Source organism: Anolis carolinensis, unplaced genomic scaffold (assembly GCF_035594765.1).
Source record: "Anolis carolinensis isolate JA03-04 unplaced genomic scaffold, rAnoCar3.1.pri scaffold_10, whole genome shotgun sequence".
Classification (NCBI taxonomy): domain Eukaryota; kingdom Metazoa; phylum Chordata; class Lepidosauria; order Squamata; family Dactyloidae; genus Anolis; species Anolis carolinensis.
This window is the reverse complement of record NW_026943821.1, coordinates 18,619,684-18,644,416: the sequence shown is the minus strand read 5'-3', so window position 1 is coordinate 18,644,416 and position 24,733 is coordinate 18,619,684. Positions and strand designations below refer to the sequence as shown.

Genomic DNA, 24,733 nt, shown 5'->3' with positions numbered 1-24,733 from the left:
CATTTTCCAATACTTTTTCAGGTTTGTGATCCCACCAGTTCTTTGCTGCTGGCAGGTGGTACTTGAGGCATCATTATTATTATTATTATTATTATTATTATTATTATTATTATTATTATTATTATTATTACCAGCACTTTGAATTGTTTCTGGTAATAGACTGGTAGCCAGTGCAGCTGATCAACAGTGAAGTTATCCATTCCCTGTAGCCAGCAGCAACGAGTAACCTGGCTGCAACTCTTTGGACCCGCTGAAGTTTCCGAGCACTCTTTAGATGCAGTCCCACGTAGAACGCATTAGAGTAATTCCAGGCAGGATGTAACTAAGGCATGTTTCACCATGGCCAGATCTGGCTTCTCAAAAAACAGGAACAGTTGGTGCACAAGTTTTAATTGTACAAAGGCCCTCCTGGTCACCGGCAACATTTAGGCCTCCAGGTTCAATGCTGAGTCCAGGAAAACCCCCAAACTGCAGACCTGTGTCTTCAGGGGGAGTGTGACCCCATCCAGCACAGGATGGATCCCTATTCCCTGATCTGCCTTTCGGCTGACCAGGAGTACCTCTGTCTTGTCTACATTAAGTTTCAATTTGTTTGTCGCTCACCCAGTCCATTACTGATGACAGGCACTTGTTTAGTGTCAGGACAGCATCCTTGGAATTAGATGGAAAAGAGAAGTAGAGCTGGGTGTCATCCACACAGTCATCCCATGCAATGACAAACAAACATATACCACACAGGGGAACACATCTTCTATATCCATGCTAAACATATCAACCCAAATCCTACTTCTGCCTTGCACAAGTTGCACTACAAAAGCAATATTCTCACTGATCCAGAATGTCTATTCAAGGTGTTGGGAATCATCCTGGGCTACTCAAGTCTAGATGTAGTTAGATAGATGATAGAGTTAGATTGAGGGAATCCTTTCCCTGTTTCCAAAGCATGCCTAGATAGGCTTTACTGTGTTTCACTCTATCCTGTTTACGTCACATCCTTTACTTTGAAGTTAGTAGAAATGTGAATCTCCAGGGACACTAACTTCTCATTGGTCAGAATGTCTTTTATGGCCCCAATAAACTGGACCATGAGGTTGGAACCATTTTGGTTCTCTCTTCTCCCTTTGTTCTTCAAGCTAACAACACGTCCTGCCATCTCTCCTGGCAAGATGTAACTATTTAGATGTTTGTTATTTTTCCTTAGACATCAGTCCAGAGTAGACCAGACAGCTCCCAAGCCTTTCTATCTACAATTGAGTTCTTTTTACCTGAATAAATACTTCTTGAACTTTTATTGAGACTCTGCAGTCCATTGCAATCCTAAATGGTCAAAGACTTCTCTTTGCTCGCCCTGTGTAAGTAACTGTTGCATTTGAAAGCTTTTGCTTTTGCTACTCTGCTGCATTTTGGTGGAATCTCCCCCAGAGAAGGTTAAATTGAGTCAGAGATTACCACAACACAAGGTTGTAGAGATAATCATGCAAGGCCCATAGAAGGCTTATGGACAGGCAATGTGGATGCACAACCATGTGGATGCACATGCTGAGTTCATTTGTGTACTTGTCTAAATTCTAAGTCAATGGGACCGGTAACAGTGGGAGGGGGGGTTGCACAGATGTTTCCCCAGATGTTGCCCTCTTCCCGCTCTCCTCCCTACCATATCCCTCCAGTGAAGGCTGAAGGTGTCCAGCTCTCAAGATGCCCGTTATTTCCCGGAATGACTGATTTGCTGTAATTATTACCATTATAAATTGAATCAGATGGTTTATGCCCGCCATAAAGCATTCAACCTGACTTTAAAAGAAAAACTTCATTAGCTCCCCTTTGGTTTGCAAGTCGTTTTCTTCCAAAGCAAAAAGGCAAACACATCCTTTTGTGGCGTTCGTGGTCGTCAACACAGACTATAATTTCCCAAATGGGAAAAGGCACTTCCTCAGACGGGTGACAAGGTTTGTCTCTCCAAGGTGCCCATCCTTGGGAGTTCCTGGCTCAGACGTTGTACTTTTGCACCACCGCCATCTTTTTGCACCAATTACTCCATTGTGAAATGGCGCAAGGATTGTTCCTGCAAGTGTGAGAAATCCTTGGAAAAGACTATATCTTCCCAACTTTGCAAGCAAAGAGCAAAAGTGTGCGCTTACCCATTCTCAAAGGCATGGAAGATTTGCTTCATGTAAAGAAAAAGAAGGAATAGAGGTGGACAGTCAAAGGCTAAATTTAGATGGCAGAAGCGCTGGCGAAGCTGGCCTGGAGGGATCTCTCCAAAAGGCACTGGGATCGCTTTCCGCTGCCTCCAAAACACAGCCCCAGAGCCTTCCAGTGACATCTGCCCTGGATCAAATAGAAGCAACCTTTTGTCTTCTTCATAATATGAAAGAAATGCAAAGTATCGGGTGCCACCTGCAAGCTGCAGGCAAGACGGCCTTTAAGGTCAGAGACGTTCAGGAGAGAATTAATGCACTTTCAGAAGCTGAGGTCTCCATTGCCATTTCAGACAGAATGATGCCTTGGAGGAGAACCTTGGCTGCTCCTCAAAGGAACAAAGAGAAGAGGGGGGGCTTTTTTTGGGTGTCCCAGACTCCTTCCCCACCTGATGCTTGAGGCCAATTCAAGACCAAAGGATGGGTTGCCTTGGAGTGGCTTGGAAGAAAAAAACAGCAAGAGGCACAGAATTGCCAAGGGATCCCTTCAGAAGCATGAATTTGTCTCAATATCTGGAAATAGGATCAGTGTGAGTGAAACTATAGCTCTCATCAATTTATTAAAGAGAGATATCACTGGGGAAGGTTTTTGAGATGCATAAAAATTGTAATGTAGAACCTGAAAAAGAAGCAACATATGAGGGTTATCCAGAAAGTAGATTACATTTTGGAATTAAAAATGAACAAAGTATAGGAGGAAACATTTACCATATGCAGTTGAAAGCCACATCCAAATACCACTTCTCAACATAGTCGCCATTCAAATCTGGGAACTTAGCTTGGCAACTCCTTCCCCACAAAACTCTGCCGCTTGCATCCTCAACTCAGTGTTTTGGCGAGGATGCGCAGCTGCGGAAAGGGGTGACCGGCTGGTTGAGGACGCAAGTGGCAGAGTTTTGTGGGGAAGGAGTTGCCAAGCTCATTCATCGCTATGATAAGTGCCTAGATTTGAATGGCGACTATGTTGAGAAGTGGTATTTGAGTGTGGCTTCCAACTGCATATGGTAAATGTTTTCTCCTATATTTTGTTCATTTTAAATTCCAAAATGTAATGTACTTTCTGGATAACCCTCATAGAATGGGAAAATGGAAGATTTCCCATGGAAGCTCATGGTTGGGGGTGAAAATGCAGCCTTAGATCAAAAGCAAGCTGATGTCCGAATGGGAAGGACTAATGTTTTGCAGACAAACCATTGCTGCTCTCCTTCTTTGCACTTTGGTCTGCTTTAACTTGTGGTGACCCTGTGAATGAAAGGCATCCACAACTCTGATAATGTCTTGCAAATTCAAGGAAACAACTAAGGCTTCCTTCATCAATTCAACCCACATCTTTTACTCCTCCCTTCAATTTCGCCAGACATTGCAATCTTTTCCAAGGAGACACATTGCCTTATGCTGTGTCCAAAGTATGACACCCTCAGTTTAGTCACCATGGCTTCTGGGGAGAGTTCAAGCATGGTTTTGCTTTTGGGGCCATTCATTTGTCTTTTTTGGTATCCTTTCTCCTCTCTAATGAGGAGATCAGTAATACAAGAATTATTCTAAGTATATGATTGAAAATTTGAAGGCAGACAGAAATCCTGATGGAGCGGAAAAAAACATTCCTGCCATGGCCATGACTGTTCTGCATGTGTGTGTCCGTGTGTGTCCATGTGGCCACATGTGTTTCCCAGCCATTGGGCCTCATCTGCGGCTGCGGCTGGAAAAGCCTGAGCATTCGGGTCAGGGGCGAAGAGGGCATCATCCTTCTTTGGGAGAAAGATTTAATTAGGGTTGAGCGTAGTCTCCAAAAAGAGTACTAAAATTAAATGTGAATTCATAATGGACGGTATTATGGGCAATGAGATGCAAATTGGGCTGGGTTACAGCTTTTAGTGCACCATTTGCTTTCGCTCTAATTGGGAGAAATGGATCCGGCCTCCGACGCCAGGTACTCAAAATGTAAAACAGCCTCGCAGCGGGAACGGAGATGGTTCCAGGCCAAAGCCAAACATCCAAAGCAGCATTAATATTGCAGTAATGCAAAACAGAGCAAACAGTGACTCAGTTGCGCAAGAGCCTCAGCCAAGCCATATCCTGTTCTGTGGGCCTGCTCCATGCTGACCCACATTTGGAGGGTGACTCCAAATGAAATTCATCCCAAATGGCTTCTGGTTGCAAAAAAAGAAAAAGAAAAACCAAGAGGTTTTTTTTTTCATAAAAATTGGATTTTAGAGAAACATTAGATATAATGTTTGGTGTGCAAAAAAACAGTAGAGTCTCGCTTATCAAAGATTTGCTTATCCAAGGTTCTGGATTATCCAAGCCATTTTTTGTAGTCAATGTTTTCAATATATCATGATATTTTGGTGCTAAATTCGTAAATACAGTAATTACAACATAACATTACTGCGTATTGAACTACTTTTTCTGTCAAATTTGTTGTATAATATGATGTTTTGGGGCTTAATTTGTAAAATGATAACCTAATTTGATGTTTAATAGGCTTTTCCTTAATCCCTCCTTATTATCCAAGATGTTCGCTTATCCAAGATTCTGCCGGCCCCTTTCGCTTGGATAAGCGAGACTCTACTATATTGTCAATAAGTCATGGCTCAGGATTTCAGTCTTCCCTTTCCAGCCTCAAAGTCCCATGGCACTGTAAGGGTGAAAACCTGAGTGCGTTTACACTGTATAATTAATTCAGTTTGACATCAGTTTAACTGCCATGGTTCAGAGTTACAGAATCCTGGGAGCTGTAGCTTTATAAAGTCTTTATGCTTCACTACAAAGGAGTTCTGGTGCCACATCAAATTACAACTCCCATGATTTCAAAGCGTTCAGCCAAAACAGTTAAAGTGGTATCACACCACATTAATCCTACAATATAGCTGCTGCCTTGGACTCAATTGGACAAGGAACATCCAAGATGCCAAAAGCTATCAATAGACACACACACTCCAGACCTGAAAGCTAGCATAACCCTGAACATTGTGCCTCTTTTATGCACAGGGCTCCATGAGCATAAGACCCAAACACCCTCCAATCTGCAAGGGATTCCATGTGCAGATGTGCCTCAATGCATGCAGATCAAACCAGAAAAGCTGCAGGCGGTCGGTCAGTCTGTCATGCGCTAGGCCAGGTGGGCTGTACAAACGCCACAGACACAACATACCTCCAAGGACAACAAGGATGCCTCGCTTTCGTCTCTGCAAAACACTTTCGTGCCAAACTTCAAACATTTCCTTTTCCCCATCCTCCGGCATGCGCCGTTCCCTGTCCCTTGCTGTGCGTCTTTCAGGCTGTTGGGGAAAACAATGCTTGGGAACCAAAGGGAGCCAGTCTTCCCTTGTCATTTCAAAAGGCTGTTGACCACGCAAAGGTTTCCACGCGCCAGTCAATCAACTGATTAAAGCCCCGTACATTTGCACAGAATGCAAGAGCCCTTTATTTTGCAACAGAGAGAGAGCTTGCAATTTCATGCAAAACAGGCACCTTTCCTTTGTTCAGGAGAGACGAGAGCCGCCTTTCATATTTCCTCCTGTTCAAAACTACGGGAACACAAAGAAGCACAGCAGCAGAAGGCGAATCTTTGCTTTTCATTATCAGACCCATAGATTAGATTTTTATCACCAAGGACTTCATAAGGTTTCCATTTGGGATGGGGATCTATGGCCCTTAGGATGCCCAGTAACCCTCCCAAAGAGCCCGGCATCCCCTAAAAATAATATGAACCACAAAATGTTGATGGGTTGTTTGAAAGTACATTGAAAAGGTTGTAAAAATATCCTTCATGAGAATATTCCACATTTATTTATTTATTATTTATTTACAGTATTTATATTCCGCCCTTCTAACCCCGAAGGGGACTCAGGCCAGATCACATTACACATATAAGGCAAACATTCAATGCCTTAACATAGAACAAAGACAAGACAAACACGGGGCTCTGAGCTGGCCTCGAACTCATGACCTCCTGGTCAGAGTGATTCATTGCAGCTGGCTGCAGCTGGTTGCTCAACAGCCTGCGCCACAGCCCAGCCCATTGTCCATGTGCCAGAAATAGCCAAATTCACCTAAGGCCCTGGAGTGTATTCAACCTGCTTTACACAACTATACATCGGATGCAATTGAACACTCCTCATTCCCCACCAGCCTCGAGTTTTCAAACAGCAAAGCAAATGTGTTGTCGAAGGCTTTCATGGCCGGGATCACAGGGTTGTTGTATGTCTTTCGGGCTGTGTGGCCATGTTCCAGAAGCATTCTCTCCTGACGTTTCGCCCACATCTATGGCAGGCATCCTCAGACCTCTGAGGTCAGACCTCAGACCTCACAACCTCTGAGGATGCCTGCCATAGATGTGGGCGAAACGTCAGGAGAGAATGCTTCTGGAACATGGCCACACAGCCCGAAAGACATACAACAACCCAGCAAAGCAAATATCTGCATAGAAGGCCTTTGGTTCCTTCTTATATCCAACAAAGGTACAAGAAGATCAAAACCAAGGGCAGGAGGGAGAAGGAAAGCCAAAATAGTATCTCCAAGAAAGCAAAACACAGCCAGCCAAAACTGCAAGATCACAGCCAGGATTTATCGCTTTGCCACTGATAGATTACTTGAAAGCATTTGGTAGATAAAGAAATTGATTATTCAGTAAATCACTCTGTATCCCAGGAAGGCAGAATGGCTGGGTCCTTTGCCCCCACTTTAATGACAAAGAGAAGAGACAAACCATGAACAGCAAAAGAAACTCCTGAGGGCAGAAGGTGAGATGCTCCCCATGATCTTTCACAGCCACAAAAAGGCAGTGTTTGGGGGCCCTTTGCCAGTTGTGTTCTCTTCTCTCCAAACCCAAAGCTCAAGTCTCCATTCATGCATCAAAGCCTTTGCGGGAAGATGAACACCACCAGGACCCTTTTTTAAACATCCGATTGCAACTGAGCCAGAAAGGAATGCATACGATATATTATTAAATATTCACACTATGTCCTATGCCCAAGTGTTTTAACTGTGTTGTTCCACACCTCGAGCTTTAACAAACTATTATTATTATTATTATTATTATTATTATTATTTATTTATTTATTTATTTTATTATGACACAGCAAACAAGATAGATATGCTGGATTTCATATCACAAAATCACAAGTCGAACACTTCCCAAGTGTCTAGGACTGTGTGTTATACTTTCGGATGATGCGCGCAGATCCCAGCAAAGTGGCCTTTTCCAGTTGGCAGATCGTAATTTTGTCAATGTCTATTGTTTCCAAATGCCGGCTGAGATCTTTTGGCATGGCACCCAGTGTGCCAATCACCACCGGGACCACCTGCACTGGTTTCTGCCAGAGTCTTTGAAGCTCAATCTTGAGCTCCTGATAGCGGTTGGGTTTTTCCTGTTGTCTTTCGTCAATGCGACTGTCACCTGGGATGGCAATTATTATTATTATTATTATTATTATTATTATTATTATTATTATTATTATTTGAAACACAACAAGATGAGTCCACAGCAGACACTCTGCTGGCTGTTGTATTGGGTCACACGTCGGACACTTCCCAAGTGTCTAGGACTGTGTGATGTATCGGCGAATAATGCACGCAGATCCCAGTAAGGTGACCTTCTGCAGCTGGCAGGTGGTAATTTTGTCAGTGCCGATTATGTTTCAGTGCAGGCCAAGGTCTTTAGGCACTGCACCCAGTATGCCGATCACCACTGGGACCCCCTTGCCTGGCTTGTGCCAGAGTCTTTGCAGTTTGATCTTTAAATCCTATTATTATTATTATTATTATTATTATTATTATTATTATTTATCATTATAATTATACTATTATTATTATTTTATTATGACACAGCAAACAAGATAGATATGCTGGATTTCGTTTCACAAAATCACAAGTCGAACACTTCCCAAGTGTCTAGGACTGTGTGATGTATTTTCGGATGATGCGCACAGATCCCAGCAGGGTGGCCTTTTGCAGTTGGCAGATCGTAACTTTGTCAATGTCTAGTGTTTCCAAATGCCAGCTGAGATCTTTTGGCACGGCACCCAGTATGTCCATCACTACTGGGACCACCTGCACTGGTTTCAATTTATTATTATTATTATTATTATTATTATTATTATTATTATTATTATTACTATTGGGTTGTTGTATGTTTTCCAGGCTATATGGCCATGTTCCAGAAGTGTTCTCTCCTGACGTTTTGCCCACATCTATGGCAGGCATCGTCAGAGGTTTCTCCATACCTCACAACCTCTGAGGATGCCTGCCATAGATGTGGGCAAAACGTCTGGAGAGAATGTGATCCCACCCATGAAAGCCTTTGACAATACATTATTATTAATTATTATTATTATTGCCAGAAGAAATAGTTCCAGGCACTCAATGGTAATATGAGAGAGTACCTTCTTTGTAACTGACTCCAAAGATGTGGCACTGAAAATTTATCTATTCCAGAAGCAGTTAGGAATGACTGCAAGGATCATTCAAAGCGAACTGCTTCAAAACATCTGTTTGCTTTTTAATTGATTTATTTTAAAATATTGTAATGCCATGACTGATTGAATTGCATGTTGACAACAAATACTTGCATGTTTCCCCCTCTATCTTTGCACAGTTTTGTCTGTATAAGTTTTGTAAGCAACCTTGGCTCCCAGTTTTGGGCCAAAGGTAAATCCATTCATCTCAACTCCGACGGAGCCCTTTGGAGTCTCCTCGTGGGCCAGCCTCCCTCCTTCTGGACCCCCTTGAAGCGCTGATTTCCCAAATCTCTGGCTTTGAACTCAAAGGAAAGAGCCAATGTGTGAGCAGAGGGACAGCTGCTATATTTAGACTGCTCTGCTGTGTTTTCCTCAACCAGAGATGCTGAAAGGCATGATTTTTTTATGGCAGGACTTGCACGCAAAACACATTTGGAATCTTATCAATCTACCCATATCATGTACTGTAACTCTTCTCTTTCCTTCACTCCCTTCTGACTCCTCCCCTCTTTGCCCCCTTTCCTTTTTCCAAATCTGTCTTGAAGCCCCTTCCCAATTTTGCTGTTCCTGAGTCAATGGGAGGCACCAAACCCTGGTTCTCCTTCTTCTTCCTCCATTGAAAGCAATGGATGCCAGGGCCCTCTCCAGCTCTTCCTTCCCTTTAAACCCAGCCCAAACTTCTTTCCTCCTTTGCCATTTTCCCATTCAGCTGCTCCATTCTATAAAGACCTCCCTTGTAAATGTTGTGGGCCAAAAACGTTGCTTGTGGCATTCAAACGCCTGTCTCAGCCTTACTTGGAGTTCAGGTCTGAACAAATTGACTACTAATGCACTACTATAACATCCCAAGTCTTATTGCATTAGCACCTTATCATCACGGCTGCTACAAGAGACTGGTCTGTATTAACCCTTCTAAGTCGAGGCCTACATCCTTACCAGGACTTTATATCAAGAGCCTCACTTTTCAACAGCACTTTAATAACCACCCTTATTACTATTATTACTCATTATTATTGGTTATCCTGGAATATTTTAATATCAGGGTTTTGGTCGGGGGGCAATTTAGAAGTTGCTGTAGATGTTATATTGGCATGTCAATATTATACTTCAGTGCTTGTCACTAACTCCTTATGTGTTAACCACCAACTGCCACATAGGGATGTGTAACACCTCTAAAGAGAGGAGCCCTCAGAGCCAAGGAGCACCTATTGAAGTTATACAGAGGAAAGGGAGACGCAGAAGGAGGAGACCACCATCATGCGGAGAGACATGAGAGAGTCCATCGCAGTCTGGGTTTAGGCCTGGATACAGAACAGAGAAATCTGTATAAAGACCAAGTAGCCACAGTCAGAGCAGACCAAGGAACAAAAGACTGGTTCAAGATTGGGAAAGGAGTGCGGCAGGTCTGTATACTCTCACCCTTCCTATTCAACTAGTACGCAGAACACATCATGCTACATTTGGGGATTGAGGAATCCAAGGCTGGAGTTAACATTTCTGGAAGAAACATTAACAACCTTAGGTATGCAGATGATACCACTCTGATGGCCGAAAGTGAGGAAGAGCTGAGGAGCCTTATCACCAAGATGGAAGAAGAAAGTGTAAAAGCTGGGTTGCAGTTAAACATCAAGAAAACCAAGATCATGGCAACCAGAACAATTGACAACTGGCAAATAGAGGGAGAAAATGTGGAGGCAGTGACAGACTTTATATTTCTAGGCGCGAAGATCACTGCAGCCAGGAAATCAGAAGACGTCTACTTCTTGAGAGGAGAGCAATGGCCAACCTTGATAAAATAGTGAAAAGCAGAGACATCACACTGGCAACGAAGGTCTGCATAGTGAAAGCCATGGTATTCCCCATAGTCACCTATGGATGTGAGAGCTGGACCATAAGGAAGGCTGAGCGAAGGAAGATAGACGCTTTTGAAATTTGGTGCTGGAGGAAAATCCTGAGAGTGCCTGGACCGCAAGAAGATCCAACCAGTCCATCATCCAGGAAATAATGCCCGGCTGCTCACTGGAGGGAAAGATATTAGAGGCAAAGCTGAAGTATTTTGGCCACATCCTGAGGAGACAGGAAAGCTTGGAAAAGATTATGATGCTGGGGAAAATGGAAGGAAAAAGGAAGAGAGGCCGACCAAGGGCGAGATGGATGGATGGTATCCTTGAAGTGACTGGCTCGACCTTGAAGGAGACTGGGGGCAGCAACGGCTGACAGGGAGCTCTGGCGTGGACTGGTCCATGAGATCACGAAGAGTTGAAAATGACTGAACGAGTAAAGAAGAAGAAGACAGAACAGAGACCACTTTGGTTGCCTTGGTGGATGACCTCCGCAGAGATCTAGACAGGGGGAGTGTGTCCATGTTGTTTCTCCTGAACTTCTCAGTGCCTTCCAATACCATCAACCATGGTATCCTCCTGGTTCAGCTCTCTGGGATGGTACTTGGGGGCACTTTTCTACAGTGGCTCTGCTCATTCTTGGAGGGCTGAACCCAGAAGGTGGTTCTGGGGGACACCTGCTTGGACCCCTGGCCTCTGGCTTTTGGAGTCCCACAAGGCTCGATTCTATCCCCCATGCTATTTAACATCTACATGAAATCACTGGGTGAGGACATCCAGAGTTTTGGAGTTTGGTGCCATCCAAACACAGATGACACCCAGCTTTATTACTAGTTTTCACCTAAAGTCAAGGAAACTGCCCAGGTCCTGAATCAGTGCCTGGCAGCTGTGATGGGCTGGGTGAGGGCTAATAAAATGAAACTTAATCCTGACAAGACAGAGGTCCTCTTGGTCAGTCGGTTGCTTGTCTTGGTTAGTCAAGCATTATTATGTATACTGTATTTTTTTCTATTGTGTGAGTTGCCCCGAGTCACTTCAGGGAGAGGGGGCGGGATATAAATAAAGTTGTATTATTTATTAGGAAAAAGAATGATGAGACACAGGGGGCTTTGGGGGTTTTTTTTCTGTGTCAGGAGCAACCAGAGTTGCTTCTGGAGTGAGAGAATTGGCCGTCTGCAAGGACATTGCCCAGGGGACGCCCGGATGTTTTGATGTTTTACCATCCTTGTGGGAGGCTTCTCTCATGTCCCCGCATGGAGCTGGAGCTGATAGAGGGAGCTCATCCACGCTCGAACCTGGCAGCCTTCAGGTCAGCAACCCAACCTTCAAGTCACAAGGCTTTTATCCCCTAGGCCACCGGAGGCTCCTCAGACAAAGGGTCATGGGGCAGGGAAGGATTGACAAGGTCATCTAGTCTAACACCCAACAACTTAGGTAGCTTAGCATGGTATAGCATGGAGGGCTCTATTTGGATGCCTATTCCTCTCCTTCCAAGAAGGATCTATCACTTAATATCATCATGACCATCACTTCTCCTTGGCCTTTTCTCATGGGAAGATGGTGGGACTGAGAGTAGGATCTCCAGCTCCAGGGACAGCTCCATGAGGGAAACTGGGACCTTCAAAGGCTGGCCTATATGATGATGATGATGATGATGATGATGATGATGATGTTTACATCCTGCTTGTTCTCTCCCAAAGGGGACTCAAAGCAGCCTAGGCTTCAGTGAGTTCCCTGAATCATTGCATTGAGCCTCCAGTGTCCTTGGTGGTCCTCTTCAAAAGCGCCCCCCCCCCCCACCCAAGAGTCAATGTTTGTGCAAGGAAGTATGAATGGCAAATCCTTTGAACCTCTCCCCTACACACAAGTCACAGAGATCCGTTTCCTTCTATGCCCTTCACTATAGCCCTGCGCCATTTATTATTGTGGTTATTTGAAAGCATAGAAAGCTCAAGACCTTTGGAGCTTAGAGCCCTCCAGAGCAGAATTTTATTCTTTTATAACCCAGAGAGAGCTGGTAAAATGCAGCTCTTGGCAAGCAAATGAATAGGACAATGGCTAAGGTGCCATCAGGGCCGAATCTTGGCCTGCCAACCTTTCCTGCCAGAAAACAATATAGATATGCTGGATTTCGTATCACAAAATCACAAGTCTACAGTCTACAGGGACCCCATTGTGGAGGCAGCCTTTGTGGCAATCCGTTTCTATCTCAGCAGAAGAGCCTGCTGAGATAGAAACGGATTGCCACAAAGGCTGCCTCCACAATGGGGTCCCTGTAGACTCAAGATCCCCTTTTTATTGTCAAAGGAAAGCTTGCTGCCTGGTTCCCAATGGAGCTCTCTTGCTCCGCTCAGCTTGCGGCTTGTTGCATGTTTTATTTGGTATTTTATTGGGGGAGACAAAAGATGACAGCCGTCTATTTATTAAACGGGGAAATACACAGCCCTGCATCAGGCATTGCGCTCCTCATCGTGATCCGCTTTGGCGCCTTTGAAAGCAGCACATTGCTTGGGATTGCTTTTCTCACACACACACTCCTCATTGCAAAGGACAAATCAGGTGAGGATGGGCCCATGCTCTTTCTTGTTCATACAAACCCAGGAAGTTGACCTTGTCTAATAATAATAATAATAATAATAATAATAATAATAACAACAACAACAGGAACAACAACAGCAGCAGCAGCAACAACAGCAGCAGCTGCAACAACAACACTTGGGAAGTGTTCGACTTGTGATTTTGTGATACGAAAGCCAGCATATCTATCTTATTTGCTGTGTCATAAAATATAATAATAATAATAATAATAATAATAATAATAATAATAATAATAATAAACACTTGGGAAGTGCTCGACTTGTGATTTTGTGATATGAAATCCAGTATATCTATCTTGTTTGCTGTGTCATACAATATAATAATAATAATAATAATAATAATAATAATAATAATAATAATAATAATAAACACTTGGGAAGTGTTCGACTTGTGATTTTGTGATACGAAATCCAGCATATCTATATTGTTTGCTGTGTCAGACTATGTCATTGTGTCAATAATAATAATAATAATAATAATGGAAAGTAAGTTATATGAGCAAGGACCCCATTCCGCTTTGCCCAAAATGGAACTGGCTCCAAAAGAAAACCACTTCTTTTGGAGGTTCCTAGACCCCGTCAGTGAGGCAGTAAATCCACTACAGGTTTTAACATAGATTTTGGAAGATCTCTCCAATTCCTGCCAAGCTACTTTGGCTGGATAGGATTTCAGCACCTTGGAGAGATCTTTTCCACCCTGGATTCAAACCTGTAAGATCTCTCCTCTGCAAGCAGAGCTCCTCAGCAATTTGCTACACAACTTCTGTGTTGAATAGCAATAGTGCACAACTGAAGCAAGACAGCAAATGGACAAATGCTCAACCAAGTGCACACATGCACTAATGTGTAGTGAGCAACCACACACATAACACAATTGCAATGAGCAGCAGTACATGGGCAGCTTTGCTTCTGCAGCTTTTAAATGAATACAGGCATTCTCTATCAGACAAAAGTATCCAATGGCTTCTATAAGAGAACCTGACACAATTGCATGACCCAACACTGTCCAACCAAACACCATTTTCGACACAGTAAGCAAGTTGAGGAAATGGCCTAAAAACAAGCTGCACAGAAACACATAAAGCCCCAGAAGCAGAAAAGAGGGCCTTTCATTCCCCTGGAAAGGCTTCCAAGGTGCTTTGGAGGAGATCCCACACATATTAAATGTAAAGGACTTTATCAGGAAGCCTCCCCTCCACCACATCCCTCCAATCCAGCAGAGGATCCAGCTGGCAAACCGACCTGAACAGCATTTAAAAAATGAAAAACTCTGAGCATCTTTTCTCTGTCTTCTGAATTGCACTTTGTGTAACTATGGATATTATCTTTGTTTCCCAGGGCCGGGATCAGTTGCAAGGCGGAGGATGTGAGGGGGAAAGCATTTGTTTGCGAGAGGAAATAAAACAAATCCAGTTGCTGACATTAAACGCCCTCCTTTTTCCACCCCCAGATACAGAAAAAGAATACGGGGAATAAAAGATCGTTTGGGATTACAACAAAGCATTGCAAAAGCATGGGATTTACTATGCACAGTGGGGTTTTCTGTGTATTTTCATCAAGATACACCTGAATGCATGTTGGTTTGAATCTATGGGGAGAATGAACGGGGATGATGGGGAATAGATAAAAGATAAAGGTTTCCCTTGACGTTAAATCCAGTCGTGTCCGACTCTGGGGGTTGGTGCTCATCTCCATTTCTAAGCCAAAGAGCCGGCATTGTCCGTAGACACCTCCAAGGTCATGTGGCCGGCATGACTGCATGGAATGCCGTTACCTTCCCGCTGGAGCGGTACCTATTGATCTACTCACATTGGTATGTTTTCAAACTGCTAGGTTGGCAGAAGCTGGAGCTAACAGCGGGTGCTCACTCCACTCCCCGGATTTGAACCTGGGACCTTTTAGTCTGCAAGTTCAGCAGCTCAGTGCTTTAACACACTGAGCTACCTGAGGCTTCTTGATGGGAAATACAATTCTACAAAATTAGACCATAGGCCTCCTTGGGAATTGGTGGCAGAAGAGTGAATGCTTGCATCTGGAGAGACATCGAAAGCGAGAGCCCTCTGCCGGCTCCCTGCGTCTGCAATGCCACCTTCCCCTTTGGCACCTTCTGCAGAGTTTGCAACACATCCGAAGCAGCAGACAGGCACAAAGCCCGACACCTCTCCCATTTGGCATTATTAACATAACAGCAGCTTAAGAGCTGTCATGTTAAAAAGTGCAAGATGAAGTGGGTTAGCCTGCCAGGTGGGCACGAAGGAACGCGGCGCCGGCTAATACATTCGCACGTCAAGGAGACTTGTTACAAAGCACTTCCCAGGGGAGGAAACGGAGAAAAGGGGGGGGGGGGACACAGCCACAGAAATGCAAAGTGAGAAGGAAACAGAGAAAAGGCATTGGCACCAAGTAATACAAAGGCACTGAGAGGCAACACAGCAGATTAGACGGAAATGGCCTCTGTGACCATGCAAGGAGGCCCAGGGTCCCAGTCCAGCCTCACAGGGAGAAAACACAGGGCCCTTTGGTCACACAGACATTTCAGGCACTCGTATCATAGGACAACGTAACAGGTGTATTTCTGGGTCTCTATGGAATGGAGTATTGTCTCGCCAAACAAGAACTGTGAATCCCCAAACAACATTTTGATTCACTTTATTTTTATCCCACTCTCCTCCTAACATACAAGGCTGCTAGCAATTAATATAACACAATTTTGTCTTCGGTCCTCAGAATTTCTAGTACGGTTGCAACCTGGGAATGGGAAACAATCAGGGCCAGCCATCCAACAACATATTAAACCCTGGCTGCAAAAGTGAGGAAAGACTTGCAGATTATGTCCATCCCAATCCTATGCAGGATTTGCATCCACCATCCAGAGAAGACAAAGAGAAACAAAGACGGCAATGGGATTTGCCAAAAGGAACCATCTTGCCTCCGAAATACAACTAAATTATCATTATTAATATTAATATTATTAATGTTACCAATAATATTCTGATTTCTTCTCTTAACAAGTCTCAAAACTAATACAATTACTCATTATATCTGTCAATGCCACTCTTTGCCCTCAAACCAACTTCACAATAGAAAGTGCAAAAACAGGTCTGCTTTTACACTTTCTATTGTGAAGTTGGCCTGAATGCAACCAGGCTTGCATTTCAGTGCTTTTGCTTCCTTTCCTGTTATTGAAGGGTTGTATCTGCATGCCTTTTCTGATCTTTCCTCAAGTCCATTTTTCCCAACTTGACTACTCCATTCCCACAAACAGGGAGATAAGAGGGATATACGCACAACAAGTTCCATGCAGTGTATGACTAAGTCAAAAAATCCTTCACGAAGTCATTCCCTGCAAGGCTCTCGTGCCCCACTGTTTGCTCTCAGGCCAACTTAACAATAGGAGATAAAAAAGGCAAATCCAGTCGCTCCACTTTATGCCAAGAAGAGATCCACAGAGAGATAGACGGAGAACATATTCATCTCCATTCAGGTCGCACTTGAAGCATTATCACATCCTCAACCCCGTCAGATCTTTCTCTCATGGTTTTACACTCAACCAGACACAAATCTTCTATTGTTCAGTTGGCCTGAGTGCAAACACACTTGCATTTCATTGTATTTGCAGGAGCTGAAATGCTCCCGTTGTAAGGAATGCAATTCCGTGCTATCCATTGTCAATTCTGCTTCCACAAATTGGGAACTGGATTGTTCCCAATCTGGGTTTCTAGTGGGACACTGAATCTAGCAGTGGTTTTGGCTGAAAGATGGAAAGAGCCAATTTGGTGGATCGGTTCCAGCTGCTCAGGATCAGGGACCAATCTCCAAAAACACACAGCGCCATCTTTTCTAGCTGAATCCATTCTTTTTCAGAGGTCTCTAGAAACCATCCACCTTCCCAGTTTGCTCCTTCCGACCTCACCTTTCACAGAACACAAGCCAAATGAAACAATATTTGACTCTTTTGCCCTGCCGGTTCAATAGCAGAACAATATTAAGCAGGTGCAACCAGACAGTCTACCATAGTGAGCTTATTATAAGGGGGAAAGCTGTGAAATTCCTGAAGGAGGGGTGGAAAGAAAGAGAGATGGAGCTCAGAATGGAAAATGACAGTTCTGAAAGGGAAATAAAAACAGCCAAATAAGTCCTGTGCAAAATAAGCCTCCCTCTCAAAGGAGGATAATTATGAATTGAATTTGTTTTTGGAAAATAATCAATGCATGGATTCATTTTGGCACTGCTTTTTTTGTGTCTCTGGCATTTTACCCACACAATGGATGCCACAACCTCTCCTGCTTCTTTCCCCTCCTCAATCCCAGACCTGCATAATGCGTCTCTTATTCCGACCAGTTTATTCCAAAAACCCAAATGGTGGCCTTTACCCCAGTTCTTTCGATGCCAGAAGCCAAATCCACACCCTGTTTTTGGCTGGCATCGCAATGAAGGCATCGCAATGAAGACGGGGCCTTATTTCCTGCAAAGAGCTGCACAAAACCAAGGCGAGCCAGCAATGCAAAAAAAGGGCAACGTGTTTTCGTCTGCAGGAGCCCTTTGGGGCCACAACGTGAGGCTACGCTGCGGCACAGTGCCAGTCCAGCCCCCGCGCATTGGCTTTGCCCATTCAAGCCAAGACACATATAGTCACAGTGCAATACGAGAGACTCAAGGAGGAGGGCGGGCAAAGTCCAGAGAGATGCCGGAGACCTCTACAAAAAGACAACACACATCTCTTGCAAACCAGAGAGAGAGAAAGAAAGCAAACAACAGCTTCGACAACTTCTTCTTCCGCTCCTGCTTCGTTCAGGCTCTACAAATATTTGACCTGCTTCAACAAGGTGGGATATTTAATTGAGGCTTCCATGCAAAGAGCACTGGAAAGACCACAGGCCCCATCGGAAGGCTTTGCACAAAGCAAAGACAGCTGCCCCTTCTTTCTGCATTGTTCCCAGAGGTCTTAGAGGTCACCATGCGCACAAGGCTGGGAAGCAGGCAAAGGGGAGAACCAAGGACTGCATTTTCAAGAAAGCTGCTCAAATGGAGGAGAATGAGAAACAAGTGCTTAAGGATAAAGGTGGAAGGAGCTCATGTGCCAACGGAGGGTCACCCCAAAGACCCGCACTTAGCTCAGCGACACCCAATGGCACCCTCCACGATGCGCTCCACTCCAGACTCGCCCCGGCATTGCTTTGCCACTGCTGTGACTGCTATGACATTTACGTTCAGCATAATGAATTGCACTCAAGAAGACAGAGGGGGAAAAATTACATGACAACTGCACCGGGAAACTTGAAGATGTTCCAGCGAGGATCATCAGCCTCGTACTTCGTTTGCATGAAATACAGATTAAACCAGATTGCTTCCAACTCAGAAGGGCTTCAGGAAAATAACGGTGATATTTGTCTCTTTGGAGAGGAAAACCATGGTTTCAGCAAAAGGGGAAAAGAAAGATCACCAACAACAGATCTGTCTCTCATTCCTTCAATTTCTTTTCAAGGCTCGAAACCTTGCATCCATTTACCAGGCAAAACCCAAGAAGCTCCTCTGAGTTATATATTTGAATGAACACTTGCCAATTTATTGCAAAACCTGATATAAGTCAACTGTTTCCAGAGGAATTAACTGAAAGGAAGCCGGGGGAAGAAAAGTGTTGCCTTCCTTTGGAAAGAAAAGGTGACAGACTCACGGCCCGGAAAAGCTCTGTTGACTTTCATCTGAACCAGAAATTGCTACGGCTGCTACAAATTCTCCTGTCGCCGCCTCAGCTTCCTATAACTCCCTTCTCTCATTTGGCATTTTCCAAAGGCAAGGTTTACACAGATCTGAGCACATATACTTTCCCAACACAGGTTTCTTTATATATATATATAAACACAATTCATAGGCTCCATAGAAACATTGTCTCAAAAGAAGAAGAAGCAAAAACATCCAGCAAAATTGGGAAAGACAAATTATTCTTTGTCTCGTGCACAAACACAGATATATATATATACACACACACACATATATAGGAATGGTTATATAGCACAGTCTTGAAATTTAGCATTGGCATAAGAGAGCTGGAATATTCTCGTGGAAATAATCCGTCTGAAATAGAATGTAAAGACCAGGATGCTTGCAAGCAGTGAGTTCTTCTGCCTGCAAGTTTATTTTAGGTGCCTTTTTTGCACCCAGGAAATGTCACTTTGCAGGAAGGAGAGGGAGCTAAGCCAAAAAAAAAAAAACAAAAGAAGGAGTGGAAGGTCTATGATGCTGCAATTCTTCCCTGGAAAAGCAGCCTCCAAAAAGCCGCTGAGCTTGAAATGTGCTGCCAGGCAAAGAGGCCTCTGCAAATGGCCAACCCCACCCCGAAGAATGAAATAAAAATGCAACAAATGCACACAAGTGGCACGGATCCTTTGGGCCCAGGCCAGCTGGACCGCCTCCAGCTTCACATTGTTTTCATTCTCTTGCAATTTGGCAGACGTTTCACCAAAAACACACAAGTTGTGTCCGTTTGCATGAAACATAACAAGGGACGGCCTCCACAAGGACCCACTTTTGCAGGATGTAGGTGCCCACTGCCTGGCTTTCCATAGCCACCCTGCCTTTGGGAAGGAGAGGCTGATGCAAAACCAAGCCCTCCCTGAAGGGAAAACCCTGCACATCTGGAGCGCTGCCAAGACCAGGCTCCTTCTCTGTGCCAAGTCCAGCACAGCATAGGAGAGCAATGGTGGCAATGATGGGCTGGGGGTGGCTTAACAGAGAATGAAAGAAAGAAGGGTAGATACCCAACCTGACCTATGGACTGTTCCCATCTGCCTCTGAGCTGCAAAAGGGCAGAGGAGGCCAGATCTGAGGCGGATCAGGCAAGGCTGCCTTCTACTCATGGCTTCCTTGCCTTCCAATCCCTGGCTGTGTCCACTTTAGAGAGACTTGGAGGGAAAGGAGGGGGCCATTGGAGCAGCCCCTCCCCTCTCCCCTCCCAAAACAGGAGGAAAACCAGAACCAAGTGTCTCAGGAGACCCTTCTTGCGCAGGAGCACCTCCCTCCTGAGTTGAGAAATTTTAATATAGTCCTCAAAAACCACATCCAAAGGGCCCAAGAAAGATTCCCCCAGTCCAGATGAACAATCCATTTCTGTCTCAGAAGACAAAGCATTTGGGGACCAAACCATGGGCGGGGGGGGGGGGGGGGGAGGTGCAGAAGGGACTGGCGGGGGGGGGGGGGGGTGGGATCCTGTTTTGGGGCAGCGCAGCCATCAAAGTGACTCTCCTCCTCCCTTCCAAGACATGAAGAGCAAAAAAGTCTCAGTGCCTTTGGGAGATTGAAGGGAAGGGAGGTTCCAATGGAGAGGCCCTGAATATTCCCAGGAAGAATCCGCAGCAAAAGAGCCAAGTGACTGGGTTGCTGTGAGTTTTCTGGACTGTATGACCATGTTCCAGAAGCATTCTCTCCTGATGTTTCTCCCACATCTATGGTTGTGAGGTCTGTTGGAAACTAGGTAATTTGGGTTAATATCTCTGTGGAACGTCCAGAGTGGGAGAAAGAGGCAAGTGTGGATGTTGCAATTAATCACCTTAATTAGCACTGAAAATTCTTGCAGCTTCAAGGCCTGCCTGGGGGAATCCTTTGTTGGGATGTGTTAGCTGGCCCTGACTGTTTCATGTCTGGAATTCCCATTTTCTGTGTGTTGTTCTTTATTTACAGGGAGTCGACTGTACACCATGCAGCTATGGACAAGTCTACATAGGGACCACCAAAAGCAGCATTGCCCAAACGCATATCAAGGAACATGAGAGGCGCTGCAGACTAATCCAACCAGAGAAGTCAGCCATAGCAGAGCACTTGATGAAACAACCTGGACACAGCATATTATTTGAGAAGACAGAAATGCTAGACCGCTCCGACAACCACCATGTCAGACTACACAGAGAAGCCCCTTTTTTTTTTCGTGTCAGGACTGACTTGAGAAACTGCAAGTCGCTTCTGGTGTGAGAGAATTGGCTGTCTGCAAGGACAGGACGTTGCCCAGGGGATGCCCGGATGTTTTGATGTTTTTACCATCCTTGTGAGAGGCTTCTCTCATGTCCCTGCATGGAGCTGGAGCTGATAGAGGGAGCTCATCCACGCTCTCCCCGGGTTGGATTCCAACATCAGGTCAGCAACCCAACCTTCAATTCACAAGGCTTTAACCCACTTTGCCACCGGAGGCTCCCAGAGAAGCCACTGAAATCCACTAACTGGTGCACAATTTCAACAGAAAGGAGAAAACCATGAAAAGGAACAAAACCTGGCTACAAGTATTTCAAAAAATCTAAAATTGGGACAGTAGATAAAAAACGACACTCAGAAGACAAAGGAATTCCAAACAGGAAACAATCAGGGCCAGCTAACACCTCACAACAAAGGATTCCCCCAGGCAGACCTTGAAACTGAAAAGCTAATCAAGGTGGCTAGTTGAAACATTCACACTTGCCTCAAACAGACAAGAGTTCTTTCTCCCACCCTGGACATTCCACAGACATTGCATACCTCACAACCTCAGAGGATGCCTGCCATAAATGTGGCCGAAACGTCGGGAGAGAATGCTTCTGGAACATGGCTATACAGCCCGGAAAACTCATCGCAACCCAGAGCCAAGTTTGATTCCAAAAGAGAAAGCCTTCCGATAAGTAGGGGGATAAAGCAAGAGTGGGGATGGAAGGCGGGGTAGAGAGAGAGTAGGGGGCGAGTGGAGACCCTCTGGCAGTCCCTTTAGGGCTCAAACTCTCAGGGACAATGAAACGGAGGTTGGGAGGTTCCCGTTCTTCCAAAGAGAGGCAGAAAACACCCCCCAGCCCTTAAAAAGAAGCCTTGTCTGGCTGCTTTCGCCCCGCAAAAGAACACGCAATAGATTGGAAAAGGGGGTTCTTTGAACTTCCCAAACAAAACCGCCCCACATCCAAGAACCAGAAAGACCAAGCACTTGGGGACCCTTCACTGCTAACTGCAACATTCACTCTGGCCTCCAACTGACAAAGAAGGAGCCTCCGGTGGCCTAGGGGATAAAAGCCTCCTGACTTGAAGGTTGGGTTGCTGACCTGAAAGATGCCAGGTTCGAATCCCACCCGGGGAGAGCGCGGATGAGCTCCCTCTATCAGCTCCAGCTCCATGCGGGGACATAAGAGAAGCCTCCCACAAGGATGGTTAAAAACATCAAAACATCCCCTCGGTAACGTCCTTGCAAACGGCCAATTCTCTCACTCCAGAAGCAACTCCGGTTGCGCCTGACACGAAAAAAAAAAAGACTGACCAAGAGTTCTTCTCACACCCAGGACTCTCCACAGATATATATGAACCTTCCTTGCTTAGTTTCTCCATACCTCACAACCTCTGAGGATGCCTGCCATAGATGTGGGCGAAACGTCAGGAGAGAATGCTTCTGGAACATCGCCATACAGTCCGGAATACATAGAACATGAAAGCCTTCGACAACACATAGTCACACATGGGGACCCCGAGGAAGACCCCCCCTCCCCTTTTCCTCCCCCCTCCCCCCCCCGGGCCCCATCCGGGGTCTCCATCTCTCACCGATGCGGATGACATGGGGCATGGCGAGGCAGGGGGCCGCCTGGAGCCAGAGCAGCGCCACGAAGAGCCCCGAGGAAGAGGAGGAGAAGCCCGAAGAGAAGGAGGAAGAAGAGGAGGAAGAAGAGGAAGAGGAGGAGGAAGAGGACCCGCTTCGGTCCAGGAGCCTCGGTCGCGGGACCCGGCAGGTCCGCCGCATCCTGAGCGGGCGAGGCGCGGCTCTACACCTCCGGCTCCCGGGAAGAGGAGGAGGAGGAGGAGGAGGAGCGGAGGAGGAGGAAGGCCGAGGGGAGGGGGGCAGGAGGGGCGCGGAGAAGAGGAGGAGGAGGAGGAGGGAGAGGGGGGTCCGGGAGGCTCATGCTGGCAGACGGGAGGCAGAGAGAGAGAGAGAAAGAGGAAGAAAGAACGAGGAAGGGCGGACGGAGCGCGGGCAGGGAAGGAAGGAAGGAAGGGAAAGGAAGGGACGGGAAGAGGAGACCTTCCCTCCGCCGACAGCTCTCTCTTCTCCCCCTCTCTCTCTCTCTGTCTCTCTCCTCTCTTTCTTCTCTCTCTTTCGCCGCCACCGGAGAGGCGGCAGCGCTCCCTCCCGGCGCCGGACCGCCTGGCAGGGAGCGAGAGAACGAGCGAGAGAGAGAACGAGCGAGAGAACGAGAGAGAGGGGACCGAGGCCCCGAAGAGAAGAAGGACTCAAACACCACGTCGCTCTTTCTCTCCCTCTCCTTCTCTCCCTCCTTTTTTATCTTCTCTCTTTCTCTGGCTCTCCTTCCCTCCTTTCTCTCTCCTTCTCTCTCCCTATCACTCCTTCTCTCTTTCTTTCCTTCCTTCTTTCTCTGCTTCCCTCCTTTCTCTCTCTCTCCCTATCACTCCTTCTCTTTCTCCTTCCTTCTTTCTTTCCTTCCCTCCTTTCTCTCTCTCCTTCCCTCCTTCTCCTTCTCTTCTTCTCTCCCTCCTCCTCTATCTTCTCTCTTTCTCTGGCTCTCCTTCCCTTTCTCTCTACAACTCCTCTCCCTCCTTCTCTCTTTTTTCCTTCCCTCACTTTCTCTCCTTCCCTTCTTTCTCTTTTCTTCTCTCTCTCCTTCCCTTCTTCTCCTTCTCTTTATCTTCTTCTCTCCCTTTTCCTCTATCTTCTCTCTTTCTTTGGCTCTCCTTCCCTCCTTTCTCTCTCCTCCTTTCCTTCTCTCTTCTCTCTACCACTCTTTCTCCCTTTCTTCCCTCTCTTTCTCCCCTTCTCTCCCTGCTTCTCTATCTTCTCAATTTCTCTGCGTCTCCTTCCCTTCTTTCTCTCTCCTTCTTCTCTCTCTCCCTATCACTCCTTCTCTCCCTCTTTCTCTCTGCTTTCCTTCCCTCCTTCTTCCTTTTCTTCTCTCTTTCCCTCTTCTCTCCTACCCTATCCCTCTTTGTCTTTTCCTCCTTCCCCTCTGTATCTCCTTCTCTCGCCTTCTCTCCCTTCTCTTTCTTTCCCCTTCTCTATCCCTCTCTCTTTCCTTCCTTATCTCCCTCCTTCTCTCTGCTTTCTGTCTTTCTCCTTCACTCTCCCTCTTTCTTTTCCATTCTTTCTCTCCCACTCTATCGCTTTTTCTTTTGCCCGTCTCTCTCCTTCCCTCTCTCTTTCGCTCCTTCTCACCCTCCTTCTCTACCTTCCCTTCTTTCCTTTCCTTCTCTCCTACTCTATCCCTCTTTTCTCTCTTTCTCTCCCCCTTTTTCTCCTTCTTTCCTTCTCTTTCTTTCCCCTTCTCTCCTACGCTATCCCAATTCCTTTCCTCCTATTCCCTGTTTCGCGCTTCCTCTCTTTCTCCTCTCCTCTCCTTTTCCTCCTCTCCTCTTTTTTTATCCGAGCGAGTGGAGGTCTGCCAGTCCGGAAGAAACTCGCTCTCCCTCCGCTTCTTCTTTCCGGGGTCCCTGCTTCCTAAGGACGGGCGCGGCGCGGCGGCACTCTGCCCATGCTCAGGGGCCGCGCGAGTGGAGAGTCCGGCGGGCGAAGAAGACGCGCCCAGGAGCGGAGGCGCCTGCCTCGTTTCCCGGCGGAGAGGGACTTCCGGGGGCCGTGGACGTGACGCCGGGAGGAAGGAGCCCAGGGAGGGGGGCCAGGGAAGCCCTTG

At 45.9% G+C, this 24,733-nt stretch overlaps 1 protein-coding gene across 1 annotated transcript in view; it reads right to left on the bottom strand.

Moving 5' to 3' along the window:
• The window catches only part of grik3 (glutamate ionotropic receptor kainate type subunit 3), a 211,166-nt gene extending 187,623 nt beyond the window's left edge, over positions 1 to 23,543 (bottom strand). Inside the window, exon 1 of the mRNA XM_008119888.2 lies at positions 22,638 to 23,543. Within this exon, the coding sequence (XP_008118095.1) occupies positions 22,638 to 22,833 (196 nt within the window). The 5' untranslated portion in view covers positions 22,834 to 23,543. The remainder of the gene's footprint in view (positions 1 to 22,637) is intronic.
• Positions 23,544 to 24,733: the final 1,190 nt, after the last annotated feature.